The 15,963-nt window shown below is 44.2% G+C and overlaps 1 protein-coding gene across 1 annotated transcript in view; it reads left to right on the plus strand.

The window, feature by feature from the left end:
• Nucleotides 1–15,963, plus strand: part of cacna1ba (calcium channel, voltage-dependent, N type, alpha 1B subunit, a) — a 621,447-nt gene that overhangs the window by 488,025 nt on the left and 117,459 nt on the right. The window contains exons 23-24 of the mRNA XM_080212160.1: nt 2,319–2,378; nt 6,126–6,232. Coding sequence (XP_080068286.1) covers nt 2,319–2,378; nt 6,126–6,232 — 167 coding nt within the window. The remainder of the gene's footprint in view (nt 1–2,318; nt 2,379–6,125; nt 6,233–15,963) is intronic.

A 15,963-nucleotide genomic window follows, 5' to 3' on the forward strand; every position in this document is an offset into this window, starting at 1 on the left:
CATAGAAACATAGAAGATAAGAACAGGAGGAGGCCATTTGGCCCTTTGAGCCTGTTCCACCATTCATCACGATCATGCCTGATTGTTCAACTCAATAACCTAATCTTGCTTTCTCCCCATTACCCTCCATCCCATTTGCCCCAAGTGCGAAATCTAGCCACCTCTTGAATACATTCAATCTTTTGGCATTGACTGCTTCCTGTGGTAATGAATTCCACAGACCCTTTGGGTGAAGAAATGCCTCCTCACCTCCATCCTAAACTGTGACCCCTGGTTCTGGACTCCCCCACCATCGGGAACACTCTGGCTTCATCTACGCTGTTGAGTCCTGTTACAATAACTATAGTCCTATTAGAATAGTTATTCTAACAGGACTAGACAGGGCAGATGGAGGGATAAGTTTGATTGCAACTGGGATTTGGAGAGAACCGAAAAGGTTGACTTTTTTGTATATTTTGTTTGTGATTGTTCACTTCTATCAGAAGATTCACCAAATGGGACAGTGTCTAAATTAATATAAGTTATGCATGAGTGTGCCTCTGACCTAATGTAGCTGGTAGGAGACTGATGGGATAGGAGTGACTATCTTGTACTCCTGCTGCTTTTATTTTGCATGACTTTTAAACGAAATTAAAATTCACAGCTGATTCAATGCTGTTGGAACGATGTCAAGTTTGCCCCCACAATCTGTTCGAAAGCAGAGATTCGATAGACAAGGTGCCTCTGACATCTGAAACATTTAACTTTAATTTCACAAATATTAATTATTAACATAATTTGCAAATTCTGGCTGCCTGTAATTGAGGTGACGAGGAAATGAATGAAGGTTCTTGTTGTTGTGCAGTCTGTTAAAGCAGCAGTTTTGGTGCCTTTGCTGTTTGCTGCCATTGACGGGCTCAACTCTGTGGTTTTATTAATTTTTTTCTGAAGAAACGAATGTGACGAAACAACAAAACTGGCTTTCAAACCTTTTGTCCATCTTTTGTCTTTTTTGCCTAGTTGTATTATAGAGTCATATTTTACAGCATGGAAAGAGGCCCTTCGGTCCAACATGTCTGTGCCAGCCATTATACACCCTTCTATTCAAATCCCATCTTCCAGTGCTTGGTCCGTAGCCTTGTGTGCTGTGGCGTTTCAAGTGCTCAGCCGAATGCATCTTGAATGTTGTGAGGGTTCCGCCTCAGGCACACTTTCAGGCAGTGAGTTCCAGATTCCCCTCCCACCCCTGCCTGGGGGAAAAGTTTTTCCTCAAGTGCCCTCTAAATCTCCTACTCCTTAGCCTTAAATCTATGTCCCCCTGGTTATTCACCTCTCTGCTGAGGAGAAAAATTTCTTCTTTTCCACACGTCAATGCTCTTTATAATTTTGTACACCTCTAACAGGTCTCCCTCGGCCTTGTCTGCTCTGAGGAAAACAATGCCAGCCTCAAAGCCTCTCCTCGTAGTTGAAATGCTCCAGCCCAGGCAACATCCTGGTGAATCTCCTCTGCACCCTTTCTGTTTTAATCACATCCTTCTTATGATGTGGTGGCCAGAACTGCACACAATATTCTAGTTGTAGCCTAACCTTTTAGGCAGCTCCGTCATAACCTCCCTGCTCCTAATTTCTATGCCTCAGCTAACAAGACAAGCTTCCCATATGTCTTCTTAACCACCTTATCTACCTGTCCTGCTGCCTTCAAAGGATTTGATTTGCTTTATTATCATCACATGTATTGGGATGCCGTGAAAAGTTTCTTGCGTGCTATATAGACAAAGCATACCATTCACAGAGTACGTAGGCTAGAAGGAAAGGAGAGGGTGCAGAATGTAATGTTACAGTCATATCCAGGATGTAGAGAAAGATCAACTTAGTATAAGGTAGGTTCATTTGAAAGTCTGATGACAGCAGGGAAGAAGCTATTCTTGAGTTGGGTGATGCATGATATTAGACTTTTGGACTGATGGAAGAAGTGGAAGAGAGAATGTCCAGAGGTGTGTGGGGCCCTTGATTATGCTGGTTGCTTTTCCAAGGCAGAGGAAAGCATAGATGGAGTCAGTGAATGGGAGGTCGGTTTGCTTGATGGACTGGATGTGAGACGGATCTTTGGATGTGCCCCCAATGTCCCTCTGATCCTCTGTATTTCCTACTGTGCTAGCTATTTTCATGTTTTCATGTCATCCTCCTCTATAATTCTGTAAAGAGTGCATTTTTGTTGACTTGCATAAACTTATCGAATCAATGACTAATGAAGCAGCCAGCAACAATGAAAAATGCACTTTGAAGGCAGCTCCATTATCTGCTCTCAAATCAAAATAAAAAATTATTTTTTGCTTCAGGTTCTGAAATACCTGGATTACGTGTTCACGGGGGTCTTTACATTCGAAATGGTGATAAAGGTAAACATTTCAACTGGATTCTTCGTAATTTCAATCTGTGAAATATATTATTTGAAAATAATAACATTTGTGGGAAGGCAATGGCCTAGTGTTATGGTCTCTAGACTATTAATCCAGAAACATAGCAAACGTTCTGGGGACCGGGGTTTGAATCCTGCCACAGCAGATTGTAGAATTTGACTTCAATTTTTTTTAAAAATCTGGAATTAAGAATCTACTGATAACCATGAAACCATTGTTGATAATCCATCTGGTTCACCAATGCCCTTTAGGGAAGGAAATCTGCTGTCCTTACCTGGTGTGGCCTACACGTGACTCCAGAGCCACGGCTACGTGGTTGACTCTCACCTGCTCTCTGAGGGCAAGTAGGAATGGACAATAAATGCTGACCAGCCAGTGATGCCCATGTCCCACGAATGAATTTTTTAAAAAATATTTAATTGTACTATTGGCTGGAACTAAAGAATTTGATTTTTTTTTTGCAATTAATGACAGCAGCGATACGTTTCATAGAGTTTAAAAGCATCGAGTTGCATTAAGTTGTTTGCTTTTATTGTGTGCTGTGATAAATTCGTGTAAGAAGTTTCACAACACCAGGTTAAAGTCCAACAGGTTTATTTGGCACTAGCTTTCAGAGTCTCAGGCTCCTTCTTCAGCTGAGTGGGAGTTGTGTTCACAAACAGGTCATATACGGACGCAAACTCAATTTACAAGGCCGTGGTTGGAATGCGAGTCTTTACAAATCTTAAAGGTACAGACAATGGAGTGGAGAGAGAGCCAAGCACAGGTTAAAAAAGGTGTGTATTCTCTCCAGCCAGGACATGAATGAATGCTTGACAATCACCAGGCAGGAGTGTTCTCTTCCAGTTGGGAACACGTCAGCCGTCATGGGCATTCAGCCTCTGATCTTCGGGTAAGCATTCTCCAAGATGGCCTTCACGACACATGACAATGCAGAATCGCTGAGCAGAAACTGGTAGCCAAGTTCTGCACACATGAGGATGGCCTCAACCAGGATCTTGGGTTCATGTCACACGATCTGTAACCCCCATGACTTGCCTGGGCTTGCAACATCTCGCTAACTGTCCTGGCTGGAGACAATACACATCTCTTTAACTTGTGCTTAACCCTCTCCACTCACATTGTCTGTACCTTTAAGACTTGATTATTTGTAAAGACTCGCATTCCAACCATTATCTTGTAAATTGAATTTATGTCTATATATGCCCTGTTTGTGAACACAACTCCCATTCACCTGATGAAAGAGCCTGAGACTCTGAATGCTAGTGAAAAATAAACCTGTTGGACTTTAACCTGGTGATGTGAGACTTCTTACTGTGCCTACCCCAGTCCAACACCGGCATCTCCACGTCATAAATTTGTGTAACAGACCAGAGTAAATTGAAATTCCAATATTTTTGTTCAGAAATTTGAACTTTAGAGATGGATTCATTATTTGGTGTGGAGAATTGTTCAGTACAGCATGTCTTTATTTCCTTTCATTTTTGAACAGCCATCCTGTTAAGCATTTCAGTTTTAACATTTTGGTGAATTTTGAACTGCTATGGCACTGCGAAAATCTGACGTTCTTACCAAACAGAAAGAATGAGCATCTTTCTAGTCTGTGGGACAGCCTCAGAATCTTCCTGCCATGGTTTTATTTTATTTATTAGTGTCACAAATAGGCTTATATTAACGCTGCAATGAAGTTATTGTGAAAATCCCCTAGTTGTCACACTCTGGTGCCTGTTCGGGTACACCGAGAGAGAGCTTACCCCGTCCAGTGCATTAACCAGCACATCGTAGAATCATAGACTCCTACAGTGTAGAAGGAGATCAGTTGGCCCATTGAGTCTGCTCTATCCACAATCCCACCCAGGCTCTATCCGCATAACCCCATGCATTTATCCTAACTAGTCTCCCTGACATTAAGGGGCAATTTAGCACGGCTAATCCACCTAACCTGCACATCTTTCGGACTGAGGGGGGAAACCGGAGCACACCCATGCAGACACGGGGAGAATGTGCAGACTCCACACAGACAGTGACCTAAGCCAGGAATCGAACCCGGGTCTCTGGCGCTGTGAGGCTGCAGTGTTAACCATTGTGCCACCGTGATGCCCTACAATATTGAAAAATGAATCCATTGGCCTAGAAATTTGTTGATTCTGCGGCTGGTGTAAAATGGATGCCAGAGTGATTAAATGTGAGTGATCAAGGACCCGAATATGGCGCAGGAATAGTCCATTCGATTCTCTCAAGCCTACTCTGCCATTCAGTGAGATCTGATTTAACCTCAACTCCACATTCTCACCTAACCCCTGATAATATTTCATTCTTTTCCTTATTGAGATCTATCTACCTCTGCTGTGGAAAAAAAAACCCTGCTTCAACTTCTTTTTGAAGAATAGACTAGAATAAAATCCCCGCAGTGCAGAAAGAGGCCATTTGGCCAAAGGGTTCCAGAGGTTTGCCCAGAGGGTTCTAAAGACACTCAACCCTCTGGGGCGCCATGGTGACACAGTGATTAGCGTTGCTGCCTCACAGCGCCAGGGACCCAGATTCAATTCTCAACTTGGGTCACTGTCTGTGTGGAGTCTGCACATTCTCCCCATGTCTGCATGGGTTTCCTTCAGGCGCTTCAACTTCCTTCCACAGTCCTAAAGACATGCTGGTTAGATGCATTGGCCATGCTGAGAAATTCCTCCTCAGTGTACCCAAACAGACGCTGGAGTGTGGGACAAAGGGATTTTCACAGTAACTTAATTGCGGTATTAATGTAAGTCTACTTGTGATACTGACAAATGAACTTTAACTTTAAACTTTACACTCTGCGAGAGATTTTCTCCTCCGTCCTTGTCTTAAATTGGCAGCCTGTCATCTTAAAAGAGCAAATGTCCTTTTTCAGCCATTTATTTGCAATCCTGGAGCTAGAACATAGAACAGTAAAACACAGTGCAGGCCCTTCAGCCCTCAATGTTGTGCCGAGCTATGTCCAAACCCAAGGTCAAGCTATCCCACTCCCTATCATTCTGGTAACTGGTGTTGTCTGCAGTCGAGAGTGCACCTCCCCTTTATGACTTGTTTGTTGACGTTAAATGGCATGAAAGATGCACAGACTACAAATTAAAACAGCTAATTAATTTGTGTCCCAGCATCAATTTAATGTGGTGCTTGAGATCAGGTGGACAGACATGTATGGACAGCACCCCTAGCCTTTCCCACCAGTGAGATCTTCCAATCCTGCCAAAGGACACCCACAGTGAGAAGTCTCACAACACCAGGTTAAAGTCCAACAGGGTTATTTGGTAGTAAACACCGCTAGCTTTTGTGGTTTGCCCCTTCGTCAGGTGAATGCTGGTGGCATTTACTACCAAATAAATCCTTTGGACTTCAGTCTGGTGTTGTGAGACTTCTTACTGTGTTTACCCCAGTCCAACGCCGGCATCTCCACATGAAGGATACCCTCGGCAGACTCCCTGGTGGCGCTGCCACCGGGCATCGCAAATGGCCGTTGACTTCGGCGGGACTGGAAGATCCCGCCAGCAGTCTTGGTGAGCTGCCTCTGCAGCCGGGAAACCTGCTACAGGGGGGTGGAGGTGGGATCTGTCCCCTGTGCACCCATTGCCAAATTTCTGGGCCATGGCCTTAAAGATTCGGAAAGGCGAGGTGAATCAGAAATAATTACAGCAACGCAAGGAATTGTTTGGCATTTTTACTTCACTTTACCTCGTTTCCTTTCCTAAGATGATTAATCTCGGCCTGTTACTTCATCCTGGCTCCTATTTCCGAGACCTATGGAACATTCTGGATTTCATTGTCGTCAGTGGTGCTCTTGTGGCATTTGCTTTTACGTGAGTAAAACATTTCGTTATTCCTGACTTGCGTTTTAACCCTTGTAAACTACAAGTTAACTGAAAATACCATTTGCATCTTGTGTGTTGAATTATTCAACCTAATGCTATTTATGTTGGCCTTAGAATGATTGATGAACCATAGAATCTCAGCAGTGCTGAAGGAGGCCATTTGGCCCATTGAGCCTGCACCGACGATAATCCCACCTGGGCCCCATCCCCATAACTCCATGTATTTACCCTGCCAATTCCCACTAAAGGGCAAGTTAGCATGACCAATTAACCTAACCTGCACATCTTTGGACTGTAGGAGGAAATCCACGCAGACACAGGGAGATAATGTAAACTCCACACAGACAGTGACCCAGGGCTGGAATTGAATCTGGGTCCCTGGTGCTGTGAGCACCCGTTCTAACCACTGTGCCACCCTTGGGATAATACTTGGCATTCTTTTATTTCTTCGGCTCTTAAAATGTCCATTTCTATCCTGTTTTAATGGAGTCATAAGAAGTCAAGATGCATGAGATTGAAGGAAATCTTCAGCCGTACTGGTGGAAATTGTAACTCCCGGGCGATTGGCTGACAGAACACACAGGACTGTAATCCAGGAGTTATCACAGGAAGGCAGGCAGTGATCTACACTGTGACCCAGGAGCCATTACAGATGGTGGTTGTGGGTGGAGGGCAGGGGTGGGGGAGGGGGGCAGTGAGGAGGGAGGGAGGGAATCCCTCATGGGTTGCAGTGGCCTCTTCCCCGGTACCTAACCTAAGCTTCCCACATTGGCCTGTACTAGTTTCAAGCCCATATGGGTTGCTTAAATGCTGTCAGGAAATCCAAGTTGGCTTCAGCAGGCCGTGTAATTGCATTAATTTGATCCAAACCGGCTCCTCACCATTTGCAGCCGGGTTTCCAATTAGAGACGCCACTCGGCCTCTCTGACGAGTGGGATTGCAGTGCCACATTGACAAGATGGCTGCTGGAGGTAAATTAATGGCCTGTTTGCTTCTCATTCTGCAACAGACTTCCTCTGACATTTCAGCCATTGTTGTTGAATCTGTTTCCGTCACCTTTTAAGGCAGCGCATTCTAGATCATTACGTTCTTTCGTAAATAAATCTCCTCACCTTAGTTCTGATTGTTTAGCTTAAACCTGCGTCCTCTATTTACTAAACCTCCCGTCAGTGGAAACTTGGTGGGATTTTCCAGCCCCTCCCATTGGTGCGATTTTCCAGTCCTACTAAAGACTCCTGGCTGCCTTGTAGCATTCTCTGGGTAAAAATTCAAATTCAAAGGTCAAGAATCAAAAGAGAAATGAGCATAGAATCACTACAATGTCAGAAGAGGCCATTCGGCCCATCAAGTCTGCACTAACTCTCTGACAGAGCATCATACCCTCCTGCACTATTCTCGAAACCCTGCACATTTACCTTGCTAATTCCCTAACCTACACATCTTGGGACACTAAGGGTCAATTTAACATGGCCAATCCACATAACTCACACATCTTTTGGGAGGAAGCTGAAGCACCTGGAGGAAACCCATGCCGACACGTGGAGAACGTGCAAACTCCACACAGTCACCCAAAGCTGGAATTGAACCTGGGTCCCTGGTGCTGTGAGGCAGCAGTGCTAACCACTGTGCCACTGTGCCACCCAACGAATCACAGAAACCATACAGTACAGAAGGAGGCCATTTGGCCCATCGAGTCTGCTGCAACAACAATCCTACCCCAGGCCCTATCCCCACAACCCCACACTTTTACCCTGCTAATTCCCATAACCTCTACATCCCGGGACACTAAGGACCAATTTACAGTGGCCAATCAGCCTAACTCACACATCTTTGGACTGTGGGAAGAAACTGGAGCACCCGGAGGAAACCCACACAGACACAGGCAGAATGGGCAAACTCCACACAGACATTGACCCAAGCTGGGAATCAAACCCAGGTCCCTGGAGCTGAGAGGCAGCGGTGCTAACCACTGTGCCACCATGCCACCCAATGAATGTGTTACCCAATCAGCAAGCACTAACTTCTTAACTAATGAATTAACAATTGAAGAGGATATAAATTTGCCGCTGTTGTTTAGAAACTGAGCTGTCTCTTTTCTTTTCCTCGGTTGCTGGGATCTGAACAGAAGTTTCCTCGGGTAAGGATTTCATTGCAATCTTCAAACAGAATTTGTGCCGTTGCTTCTGTGATCATGCCAGTGTGTATGTGTGTTATATGTTAGGAATGAGTGTACGTATGTTTTCAATGTTTAAAAAAAATCATGTGTCGCGTTCTTGCAATCCTGATGGGAAAGTCTACATCTGCTAACAAGTTCCTGAATGAATTTGAGGTGATGTATGACAAACTCGGCGACTGGGTGGTACAACAGTTCTTATGCAGTAAGTTTAAATTGGTCGCTGGTGACCCAAAACCGTTTGGTCACTTCCTTTCTCTAATTGCTATTATTTGATTTCAAAAGTCACTCGGCCGTGAACGTTTTAGAGAAAATTATGGCAATTTTTCTCATTAACTCTCCTGACGCAAGATTTTAGATTGATGAGAAGTGCAATTTGAAGGGAATATATAATCAAGTGTAGTTTTTTTTTCCTAAGATTTCAGTTTCAAATAAAGCAGTCATCGTGTGTTAAACTTATTAACCTCTATTGATACTTAAACCCATCCTCACCTCATAATAGCTGGCACCAGGCATTTCGATGAGGCTGAATTACAAATCTTGCCTGGAATAATTCATTTCAGTTCCATTTTGAAAACGGAATATGTTATCTTGTGTAAAGGATTTGTTGCCTCATATACTTTCACACAACCTTTGAGTTATTGTCACAACCAGTCGCTTCGTAGAAGTCATCGAATCCCTACAGTGCACGTGGCCCTCGAGTCTGCACCAACAACAATCCTACCCAGGCCCTATCCCCTGTTACTCCACTAATCTCTCCAAACTACGCATCCCAGAACACTGAGGGGCAATTTGGCATCGCCAATCAACCTAACCCGCACATCTTTTTTTCAAAAAAAAAACAGATTAGCTCTTGTTGCTTTTTTATTTGACCCGATTCTACCCAAATAGCATTAGTGAGAATGATGATTGTGATCGAAATCAGGACTCGCGTGATTAAGACATAATTTGTTTTGGCATTGGTAATGACAATCAGGATTTATTGCACTCTCCTAACGTGGATTATATTAGCCTCTTAGTCGAGGGGACAAAATGTTTGATAATTGAAATAAAAAGTGAACGTGCGATTAATGCTTTATAGATTAGGCAGCATTGAAATAGGCAGAAAGGGTTCAGAGGAGACCTGCTAAAGCTTATATTTGGAGATGCCGACTGAGCCACTATGTGCTCCTAGCATTTTCTTTTCCTACCATCACATTTTTAGGTGCATTGAGTCACTATTGTGATTGAAATGCAGCCATGTTGAAAATGTATCAGATTTTCTGAGTATGATGTGAACATCCATTGCGATTAGACATGACAGGAACACGACAAATATAGTGGTGTGGGAAGGAATGATTTATTTGGGAGTAATGGCTGGTGGAAATATGCAATTCTGGAACTGGGTTATTCCACTGAGGTGGGGAAATCACGTTAAATATGTTGAGTGGCTAGACCACCATTCTCCCTCTCACCCCTGAACCGGCCCCCCTATTACAGACGGCGTGGGTAAGATGACTGATAGGCCACCCATCTGTAGGTTTGCCAAGTCCCTTAGGTGGACAATTATTGGGTGCTTAGCCTAAGGGCGTGATCTTATCTGCTGCTCGTGCCACACTTCCGCTGCAGTGAAGTCGGAGAATTTGGCGACCAGCCAAATCTCTGTTCACTGCAGCGGGACAGGAAAATCCTGCCGGCGTGGACAGTGGTAAGATTCTGGCAGAAGTCAGCCTCTGCTGCCGTTGGCCAGATTTGATGAAAGGAAGAGTGTTACCTTCTTTTGAGGGGCATCAAGAAGGCAGCTATCCTCCAAGGTACTACCTGCCTATTCTGCCTCCTTGCCTGGTTCATGAAGCCCACCACCCAAACTACCTCCCCAAAGCCCTCTGATCCCTTCCCATCCAAACTTCCTGGACTTGCCTTTCTCGAGTGGCCATTCCTTTTCACCGCAGGGCTGTTTTGCAGTTCCAGCAGTGGCCACTATTCTATGTTGGCGCTGCTGGGACAGTAAGAGCTATTGGCCAATCAAGGCTGGGTGTTCCTTCATTTGATTGAGGGGTGGAAGTCAGACCTCACCTTGTGAAGACTGCCCCCAGCATGGTCTCACTCCAGGGTCCAACCTACATTTCTTCTGGGGGGGAAGCAGGACAGATTGCCCCTCTCATCTCTTCTCCTAATAAAATTCAGCTCTTGATGAGATGGATTTCCTCCAATTTGTTATTAGGCTTTGAATCATGAAATCATAGAATTCTACAGTGCAGAAGGAGGCCATTTGGCCCATCAAATTTGCACCAACCACATTCCCACCCAGGCCCTATCCTCTCACATTTATCCTAGCCAGTCCTCCTGACAATAAGGGTCAATTTAGCATGGTCAATCCACATCTTTGGACTATGGGAAGAAACCGGAGCACCCGGAGAAAATCCACGCAGACGCGGAGAATGTGCAAACTCCAGACAGACAGTGATCCAAACCAGGAATCAAATCTGTGTCCCTAGCACTGTGAGGCAGCAGTGCTAACCACTGTGTCACCATGTTGTCCCTTCAGAGAGCCAGCGACGCCTGTGTCCCATGAATAAAAAAAGTAATTTCTTTACACTGCATTCCAGAAGTTAATGGTATGTTAATTAGATTCATTTACATAGATAATTAATGGATTAGAAGTTCTCGCAGAAAGAATGGGCTTTACTCTATTCATTTGGTATGCTTTTTCCTCTAGGACTGACTTAATGTTTTAAAATATTCATGTAAGATCGAATTACTTCTGCCTTGCTTCATGCACAAGAGCTTGCATTGAAAGGCAGATGATATCAAGCGTATAAAGGCATTTGGACACACTGGGTGGGGTTTTTCTCCCGCTCTGCGGCGTGTTTTGTGACAGTGCAAGGTGGCCAGCAGATTGCTGACATCAGGATCTTACTGTGCCACTGTTGTCACTGGGGTGTCCATTGAATGCGCCCCTCGCAGCAGGGAGTCCGCACGACCATAAAATCCTGCTCGCGAGAGCAGGAGCAAGATTCCAGCAATCAAATCCGTACTGTAGTATAACGATAGCAAAGCAAAAAGCCTCATTTAGCTCATTCAGTTTGTTGCTTCTATTAGTGGCACTGAAAAATGGAATAAAATGCGTGAAACTACTTTATAGGAGGGTTTTAAGCAATTAGCTTTTACCTTGCGAAGAACGGTTCACAAAATAAGAAGTAAATCCATTGTGTGTGAGAAAGAAAAGTGAGAGGAGACATTAGGTTGGTTGAGAAAGGTCTTATGCAGAATAGAAACAAGTTCAACAGAATTGCAACGCAAACCAGAACTGAGATGGCGCAGTGGTTAGCACTGCTGTCTCACAGCATCAGGAACCTAGGTTCGAATCCCAGCTTGGGTCATTGCCTGTGCGGAGTCTGCACGTTCTTCCCGTGTCTGCGTAGGTTTCCTCCGGGTGCTCCAGTGTCCTCCCACAGTCTGACAGATGTGCTGGTTAGATGCATTGGCCATGCTAAATTGCCCCTTAGTGTACCCAAACAGGTGCCAGAGTGTGGTGACTGGAGGATTTTCACAGTAATTTCAATGCAATGTTAATTTAAGCCTACTTGTGACACTAATAAATAAAAAAAAAGTGTTTTCAAAATAAACTGGTGAGATGTGGGTTGCACAGTGGTTAGCACTGCTGCCTCACAGCGCCAGGGATGGGGTTCAATTCCGGCCACGGGTGACTGTGTGGAGTTTGCACATTCTCCTCATGTCTGCATGGATTTCCTTTGGGTGCTCCAATTCCCTCCCACAGCTCAAAGATGTGCAGGTTAGGTTAATCGGCCATGATAAGTTGCCCCTTATTGGGGCATTTGGGGACTGGGAGGGTAAATACGTGGGGTTGTGGGGATAGTAGCCAGGTGGGATTGTTGCCGGTGCAGGCTCGATAGGCTGAGTGCCCTCCTCCTGCACTGTAGATTCTACGATTCAATGTGCAAAGGACAAACATGAGGGATCTACAGAGAAAAATACTGAACAGCAATAACAGAACCTTTTTAAAGAAAATCAGGAGTAAAAGAAAGGCATAGTGGGATATTTGACTGTGTCTGTGGGGGTGAAACTGAGAACAACACTGCGGAATTGCTAACTTGCTATTTTATTGCTATATTTATCATTGAAGGTGAGGGGGGATGTGGGTGAGTTAAGAGAGAAATTTAAGGGAAAGACTGAACTAGAAACGAGGGAAGGCGAGGTAGAAATTAGGAAGCTGATGGTGAACAAGGTCCCAGAACTGGACAATCTCTGCTCAAAGGTACGGATAGAGATAATTGAAGAGATTGCAGTTCTCTGCACCAATAATTACCTCAGTGTATAGAGCACTGTTGCAATGGATTGAGAAGTAGCAAATTAGACCTCATTTTCAAAAGGGACAAAAGTAACTCGCATGATTTTCAGACTTGCCTTTATTGTAGGCAATATATTTCAGACTTGGTAGAAGTAAGGAATCATCTTAAAAGATATGGGGGTGATCTAACCAGGAAGATTCTAAGTGCTGAATGAGTGTGAAAACAGGAGTCTCGGACCTGTTTTTTCAGCGATGGGAGAAACCAAATCTTATGACACTTAGTTGAAAAAATGAGCCACAATCTCATTCTTGCCAGCAGGGGGAGGGGTGGGGGCGGGGGCGGGGCCTAGGCTTGCCAGCAAGCCGACCGAAGGCTGGTAGAGGGCGCTATTCTCCATGCATCCTTATCTGCCAGTGCGTTGTGTCAAGAGTACATGGTGCTTTGGAGGATTGTCACTTCTCCCACCCCCAGACAGCTCCCATACACTGCCTCCCCTTCTGCTCCACCCCCTCCTCTTAGGCCAAGCTCCTTGGCACTGCTCAGTATCGAGTGGGCACTGTCAGGGTCCCAGGCTGCCACTGCCCAAGAGGCACTGTGCACCCTTGCCGCTGAGCACAATGGCTTCTGGTCCCAATGGTGAAACATCATGTCAGATCCCCATTGCTGGGGATCATATATGACCCTCCCTGGTAAGAACCTCTGCTGGTGAGTCTGGGCGATTGCATCCCGGGCTCACTGATCATATTAAAACCAGCTCATTAATATTAAAATCAGCTCATTAATATTAAAAATCAGCCTCATGCCTGCTTAATTGCGCCAGTAGATTGGGGCCAGTAAAATCACGTGAGATGAGAGACCATGTGCAAACCTGGTTTTAGGCTGATCCACTGGCATGACAAGCCAATAAGGTCACGCCCACGTTTACTCAGACAGGACCAGCATCAACTCGGATGGAGTAAATCATGTCCAATCATTTTATTGGAACTCTTTGAGGAGGCTACACAACTGGTAAGGGTGAGACAGAGGATGTTAGTTTCCCAGATTTCAATTTGATGCTGTCCTGCATACAGACTTCATACAGGGTGTATGCCCATGAGATATTTGACAAACTATGAACTTGGACTGATGCATGGCTGATGCGTGATGAGCAGAAGGAGGTGTCTTAAGTTGTGATTGATCCCACAACTTTCCAAGTCGGTTACAGGTTAAAAAATGGAACATTATCCAAAGAGTCAACATTTGCAAATGTCATCACATTGAGCAGCAGCGACCATTGCATCTAGTGGTAATTTTTTAAACATTATTTGTTCATGGGATGCAGCCATTGTTGGCAGGGCCAGCATTTATTGCCCATTCCTGCGAGCATGTAGGAGTCTGGAGTCACATATTTGCCAGATCAGGTAAGGACAGCCAATTTCCTTCCCATCAATGAAGCAGATGGGCTTTTAAGATGATCAACAATGGTTTCATGGTCATCATTAGACTTCCAATTCCAGATTCCTTTTATTGAATACAAATTTTACTATCTGCCTGGGTGGGATTCGAACCCAGTTCCCCAGAGCTTTACCCTGGGTCTCTTATATACTCGTTCCCACTCCGCCATTGTTTCCCCTTATAAGTGATAAGTCATAGGATCAGGTGAGACAAATGAATAGACAGAAAGGTGACAGATGAATTTATGTAAAAGATGCGCAGACGTGAATGACATGTTAAGTGGTAACGTGTTGGTGATTACAGAACAAAATGGTAATTGGGAATTTTGGTAGATAGTCTTTAAAACTGTTGGCAGGTAGTGAATAAAATGCTAGCCAGTGTGGTTTTAAGAATGTCATGAGGTCAAAGGGGAGTTGCCATCTGGCCTTGAGTCTCGCCTTCAGTGTAGAATTGTTGAAGAGTCCAAAAGAGACTGCTTCCTCAACTTCAAAACCCAAACTATAAGGGAAGATTAGGACCCTGATATCCACTGTTTAAAGAGGATTTAGAGGAAGAGTGATTAACATTGCTGTCTCACGGTATCAGGGACTTGGGTTCGATTCCCAGCTTGGATCACTGTCTGTGTGTAGTTTGCACATTGTCCCTGTGTCTGTGTGGGTTTCTTCCGAGTGCTGCGGTTTCCTTCCACAGTCCAAAGATGTGCGGATTAGTTGGATTGGCCACACTAAATTGTCCCTTAATGTCAAGGGGATTAGCAGGGTAAATGTATGGGGTAGGGAGATGGGGCCTGGGGTGGGATTGTAGTCGGCGCAGTCTCGATGGACTGAATGGCCTCCTTCTGCACTGTAAGATTCTAAGGATAGGAGGGTTTTGATAAAAGTCTTTCAAAATCCTTATGGATATGTAGAAACTAAATAAAGGGACATTATTTCTTGAGCGCAGATTTGAGGATGAGGTGGGCATGGTTTAACAATAAGGAAATGAAAATAAAGAAAGAAAATCTGGGCAATGTTTTTGGGAAGAAGGTTCTCCAATTCAGGAGCGGGTTACCAGGTTCCTGGTTGAGCAAGTGTGGTAAAATAGAAATCTGTAGCTGTTGAGGCCTGTAGAAAAATATTCTTTTCAAAGGGTTAGAGAGGAAAGCTTGTTCCATAATTACAGCTGGGCAGTGGTTAGGAAGATTAGCTAGATGGACCTACTCTTGCCCCAAATATTATTGAGTGTGTTGCTACCAATTGCTGCATATTTGGTCTCCTGCTTGCTCTTTTGAGTAATTAGATTCAAATTGTAAAACAGAGGCCCAATTATTTAACTTTGGAAAAAAACAGTTATTCCCCAGCTCCAGTAATATTTGTTTATAATTACCATCACACATTGCCTAGGCAATTTGCGATTCATTTTGATATCCACTGCTAATGTTTATGAGCTGGAAAAAAATGTGAAAGAATTTAACACACAGACATTTTTATTTCTGTTTTAATGACTGGACTTGCAAATGCTTTGGTACGGCTGTTTAAAATATGTTAAAAGCCTGCACAGTTGTGTGGGGAGTGAATTTTTCAATATGAGACTATGAAATGACTAGTTTATTACCAGGAGATATTAATATGCATTACAAAACGTTGGCACAAGTTCACATTCATGTTGTTATTTATCTGCTAATAGTGTCGATAAATGCCCTGTATGTTTTATCCTGGAATAATAGACAGAATTTTATTGAAACAGTTCTCAAATCATAGAGGTTTACAGCATGGAAACAGGCCCTTCGGCCCAGCTTGTCCATGCCACCCTTTTTTTTAAAACCCCTAAACTAATCCCAA

Source organism: Carcharhinus amblyrhynchos, chromosome 25 (genome assembly GCF_965287045.1).
Source record: "Carcharhinus amblyrhynchos chromosome 25, sCarAmb.v2.hapA, whole genome shotgun sequence".
Classification (NCBI taxonomy): domain Eukaryota; kingdom Metazoa; phylum Chordata; class Chondrichthyes; order Carcharhiniformes; family Carcharhinidae; genus Carcharhinus; species Carcharhinus amblyrhynchos.